Raw genomic sequence first — 6,000 nt, forward strand, 5'->3', positions numbered from 1 at the left:
GTTCAATATGTGTAATCAAATGTAAAAGAGTGATATTTTCTTTTATTGTAGGAATGCTGGTGGTCATTGTGCTGCTGCTGATTGCCATTGTTGTGGTTGCTGTTTGGCCAACAAGTTAATGAAACAATGCCAGCATAAAACTACTGTCATTGGTGAATATGGCTTGGACATTCAGACTGGAAAGTGAGCAACGTGTTCTTCCTGAGATCACTGGATGAGATTCAAATAAGTCGTCCTAACAAAGCAATAGAATATGTTTTAATGTGTTAAATGTGCTGTTCTACTATTAGCTGACAATTCGATGAATCAAAATCAAAACAAAACTCATTTATTTTGTTTCCTCCAGTATGATTTCTATTTCCGATTTTATTTTCTGCCTTAAATTCAAAAATGAGGGTTGTAATTCCAAGTGCTGGATAATGCAGCATCTGCGGCTGATACCTAACCGCATCTTAGAGCTCTGAGCATTTGCCTCTCAAAGTTCCTCAATCTGCATGTACATATACTTTTCTCTTAAAAAGATTGAGGAACACTCCAAATTTCAGCAGTTTATATTTTGGTTTAACTTCAGCAAGGGAAACATTGTATATAGGTTAATTGCAGAAGATTGTTTTACATTTTAGACTTGTTCTAAAAAATGAACATTGCTCAAAGCTGTTTTGTTACTTCTGTTCTCCCATTCTTTCTGCTGTATTTCTGATTATAATTTTATTTTTGTTTAAATAAGGTGGACATGGTCATTTAAAATCCACGAACAGCCCTGTTCAATAAGGCAGCTTCTACTGCCTCACACTATTACTCCGCTTTCCCAGGGAAAATGCTTTTCTCATTGCTTGCGGGGTCAGTGAAGGGGCTATTGGTCGGGCACAGGGAGTGTGTGCTATCTCACTGCCTGTAAACAATGTTACTGTTCACACGCCTTCATGAAATTGAAACTTGGAACAAATTGCTTTCAGTGTGGAAATTCCAATCTAGCAGAACCTAATTACCAACCAATTCTCTAGAATTTGGTGGCTTTCTATTGTGTTCACTTACATTATTATGCATACAATTTTTATAAGCATTTAGTAAAAGTATTTGCAATATTGGTCAATAAATAAATATTTTTCAAATATTTTGACTTGCTGTCTTTTATGTATAGTTGATCATTTTCTTTGCTATATTATTCAAATTCAAGATTTGCAGAACAACAGTTTTAACTCTTGATTAAAATCCTTATTTTCTTTGTGTGTGTTGTAAAAGACAATTTTATCACCATATTGTCAAAGATACCGGGATCACCCATTTATCTGAGTGCCGTTTTTGAGATTCTTCGGTTCTTGCTAGGGCGCATGATTTTTGATAAAAGGGACTTTGGTGACATTTCGCGAAACTCTTTTTCTTCAAAGCTGACCCAGACAGTGTCCAAAAATTCTTGCCGGGCAAAGCAAACATTCATCTGTTTTCCTGGATTAAGGGCAGCGGTGTGAATTTAAGGTGGTCTCAGAAGTATGGCCCATCTGTTTACCTATTTAAGAGCTTTCCAGAAAATGTTACGAAAGACCAACCAGCCCCTATGAACTGAACCAGATTTTGCTCCCACAAGCATGCCTCCTTTGGGCTTTCTGAAATAAATGGGGGACGGGGAGTAATAATCATCCTGGCAAAATACGAAAGGATAGCAACAGTGGATGATTTATCAGGGAGTAAATTTTAAATGAGGATAAGGCAGCCTGATTAAATCAGTTCAATTATACCAACTGGCCTCAGTCACAACAAACCCACTTACTTCATTTTAATTTGCTGCTTGTTTTGATTGTTATAATACAGATATGAATATATTTATTTGCATAAGTTGCATGAAATCAGCAATAAGTTAGTTCAGTAATAAAAAAAATTAAATAATAGTCGTTCCTTTCTTCTGCTGTGCCACTCTGACCACCATCACTGAACTGGGGTCATTCATTGACTCTTCACGTTGGAACACTTTGAGCAATTTGCGTCGATGGCAAAATAGTTTAGCAGTTACATGGGTGACTTTTTATTTATTTTTAAAAATAAATTTAGAGTATCCAATTATTGTTTTTTCCAATTAAGGGGCAATTTAATGTGGCCAATCCACCTAACCTGCACATCTTTGGGTTGTGGGGGGCGAAACCCACGCAGACACGGGGAGAATATGCAAACTCCACACACAGTGACCCAGAGCCGGGATCGAACCTGGGACCTCAGCGCCTTGAGGCTGCAGCACTAACCACTGCGCCACCGTGTTGCCCTCGGGTGCGCTTTTTAGACATGCAACCCTTTAGAATAAAATAGGATCCCTACAGTGCAGAAGGAGGCCATTTGGCCCATCGAGTCTACCCTGGCCCTTCACCCTACCTAGGCCCAATCACCCACTGCTAACCCCGTAACCCTACCAAACCTTTTTGGGGCAATATTAGCATGGCCAATTCATCTAAATGGCACATCTTTGGTCTGTGGGAGGAAACTGCAGAACCAGGAGGAAACCCAAGCAGACACGAGGAGTAAGTGCAAACTCCACGTATTCAATCACCCGAGGTCAGAATCAAACCTGGGTCCGTGGAGCTGTGAGGTAGCAGTGCTTGCCACTGTGCTGCCTTTGTTTCTTGGCGTTGGGTGAAAAGCATGCATTTGTTAAATCATTTGAAAGCTATGAGAAGCTTAACTGAAAATATTGTGGAACCTGTCAAATTACTTTCCTGTCCATTATCGTATTAAGAGTTTCTCAAAATGGAGATAATCCCTACCCCATAGGGATGAGTTAGATACCCCATAAATAGGCTTTAAAAAAACTATTTTGCCTGTTTCAATTATGACAATCACTCCCTTCTGTGAGGCTAATAATACCCTTACAAACTAATTTCTGAAAATCTATTGCTGTTGTTACCACATGCAGTCACCAGAGAACAATTAGTATACTAATAATCATCTGAAAATCAGGTGACACTCTGTAAAACTACAATGTAAATTAGATATTTCAGCAAGTATTAGTTAATTAGATTTGCTGAGATCAATAATTAAGCTGACATAATAGAAAGTTCCATATCGGAATTTTTGTACAGCCCTGGACTTTTTCAACAGTTTTTCATATGCGAAATGAGTTCCGCCCCAAATTATTTCATCTGTTTTTTTCCCCTTTTTTTGAAAGGTTTGTGAGAATATGACCATATAAATTGAGAATAAAGTTAAAATCTTACATATTTTACCAAAATATGCTCAGTAAAATTTATTTTATTTTCAAAAATTCATTTTTTCCAATTAAGGGGCAATTTAGCATGGCCAATCCACCTACCACGCACACACGGGGATAATGTGGTGCTCAGTATAATTACCAAAACTAATTGGCTTAGTGGTTTTATCTAAAAGAAACCGTGGTGGCACAGTGGCTAGCACTGCTGCCTCACAACGCCAGGGACCCAGGTTCAATTCAGGCCTCAGGTGACTGCGCGGACTTTGCACTTTCTCCCTGAGTCTGCGTGGTTCTCTCCGGGTACTCTGGTTTTCTCCCACTGTCCAAAGATGTGCAGGTTAGGTGGATTGACCATGATCAAGTGTCCTTTAGTGTCCAAAATGTTAGGGTAGGTGGGGTTACAGGGATAGGTGGGGTCAGTGCAGACTTGATTGGCTGTATGGCCTCATTCTGCACTGTAGTGATTCTATGATTCTAAGAATAAATTGTACGCAAGTCAGATTATACACTCAGCCTTTTTGTCCCCTCGGTTGCATGCTATCATGTGAAGCTGAATAGACCATGAATACAAAAATTAAAAGAAGTTCCAAATAATTGTCCTATGTTTTCAAATTTTATAACCTAACTAATTTTACTGCAAATTGGGCATTAACAGGACATTTTTAAAGTGCATCCTTCTAATTTTGTTTCTTCTAAATTACCTATTCTGGAAGGCAACAACTCATGCTAGAGCTCCATGGACAATGGTGGCTCTCCAGTAGCTTTGCCAAATAGCTATTGATAGTGTGCAAGGCTGGATACCGAAGACTGAAAGGAAGAATTGTTGTGGTCACAGTTTGTAGCAACGTAGTACCCATGTCCTGTTTGAGTGCTGTCACGATGTCATTGTACAAAGCAAACAAATAAATTTCTCCCCCCAAAGTGTTAACTGTTTTTTGAGAGGGCAGCATGGTGGCGCAATGGTTTGCACTGCTGCCTCATGGCGCCGAGGTCCCAGGTTCAATCGCCGCCTTGGGTTACTGTCCGTGTGGAGTTTGCACATTCTCCCGTGTTTGCGTGGGTTTCGCTCCCACAACTCAAAGATGTGCAGAGTAGGTAGATTGGCCACACAAAACTGTCCCTTGGAAAAAATGAATTGGATACTCTAAATTTAAAAAAAAAAGTTTTTTGATCATGTGGACCATGACAGCCCAATCTAGCCCACACACATGCCTTTCCAATAGGGGCCACTGGATATCAACAACATAAATTCCATCACCAAGAACCACCGTTTGTATGGAACTTTCAATGTAGAAAACGTTCTGCAGCACTTCATAAAGCATGACGAAAAAAATAGATGCTCAGCCAAAGAAAGGAGGGGTGTCCAAAATCTTAGTCAATCTGAAGGACAATCTCAAAGGATGATGGGAAATGGAAGGTTGAGGGATGAAATTGTGGAGTGTGAGACCCAGTTAAAAAGGCCAAAATACCTCAAATAGTAAAATATCAGCTGCACAATTTTACTTGTCATATATTTTGTAAAGTAATGGATTTTGCAGGATTAGTTGAATTCTGTAGTGGAATTTTAACTCGTGATGTTTTATAAGCCATTCAGAATTCTTTTTAGGATCTCTTAATTTTTCCCAATTTTCTTCCCATTTTATTCGACTTTCATTGCAGGCATGAACTTTTTCTGGGATATAGCGCCAGAGACCCCTGGAATCTCAGCTGGCCCCTTTCAACTTGTGAACGCATCAGTGAGCTATTTGGTTTTGAAGCAGTTTTCCCAGCTGAAAACCGCTAACTCTCCTCAGACCAGCAATTGAAACCAGAGGGGGGTTTTTTTTCCACCTGTGAATCCACCTTTAGGCGGCAGTTTTATTAGTGTACAATCGTTTGACTTCCCATCTTCTATTAATCTACATACATTCCTAGGTGTAAAAGCAGTAATTATAGGCCAAGCCATATCTGCCATAGTCCTGTGTATCTCTCAACAGAACGGATACACATAGTCCTGTGTATCTCCCAAAAAATCGCTTCCAATTGATCTTTATTTCTAATAATACGTGTTATTTACCTTTTCATAGAATCGTAGAATCCCTGCAGTGCAGAAGTAAGCCATTTGGCCCATCGAGTCTGCACCGACCCTCTGAAAGAGCACTCCACCATATCCCAACAACCGTTTAACCTCACCTACATATCACTGGACACTAGGACAATTAGTATGGCCAATCCACCTCACGTGTACATTTTTGGACTGTGGGAGGAAACCGGAGCACCCGGTTGAAACCCACGCAGACATGGGGAGAACGTACAAACTCCACGCAGACAGTCGCTCAAAGCCAGACTTGAACCCGGGACCCTGGCGCTGTGAGGCAGCAGTGTTAACCACTGTGCCCTTTAATATCACAATTTGACCCAGGTAACATTTCTGTAAATTAAGTGCTCAGTGTTTCTTTTGGATTTTATCAAAGGCAAATACCTGTAAATTCTGCCTAGTACTGCCCTTTATGAATTGCATAGGGATGTGTTACAGGACAACAACACATCTCTGGGTTCAGACCGTATTCATGAATTACTCAAGCTGCACTTATATCTTTGATGTCATTGGAACCTTTTCACGTATCACTGCCATTTAACACACTCTGGAGTATCAATTGTCTTATGCACATAGCACAGAGAGAATTTTAACCTTTCAAAAGATGTAGATTGTGCAGCCTGGTTCTGTTGCTCACAGGATTCCATTTCTTTCACTTTTTCAGTATGGTTTGCATCCTTTGTATGTCCAGAATTCACATCGAGAATAATCCACAGCAAGTACTTTGTGG

At 39.9% G+C, this 6,000-nt stretch overlaps 1 protein-coding gene across 2 annotated transcripts in view; it reads left to right on the plus strand.

Annotated features, from left to right (window-relative positions):
- Positions 1–1,114, plus strand: part of stx8 (syntaxin 8) — a 180,361-nt gene extending 179,247 nt beyond the window's left edge. For both annotated transcript variants that reach the window (XM_038776794.1, XM_038776795.1), the window contains one exon: positions 52–1,114. In XM_038776794.1, the coding sequence (XP_038632722.1) occupies positions 52–119 (68 nt within the window). In that variant the 3' untranslated portion in view covers positions 120–1,114. The remainder of the gene's footprint in view (positions 1–51) is intronic.
- The last annotated feature ends 4,886 nt before the right edge of the window (positions 1,115–6,000 follow it).

The sequence above is a fragment of the Scyliorhinus canicula genome, chromosome 18 (assembly GCF_902713615.1).
Source record: "Scyliorhinus canicula chromosome 18, sScyCan1.1, whole genome shotgun sequence".
NCBI classification, from domain to species: Eukaryota; Metazoa; Chordata; class Chondrichthyes; order Carcharhiniformes; family Scyliorhinidae; genus Scyliorhinus; species Scyliorhinus canicula.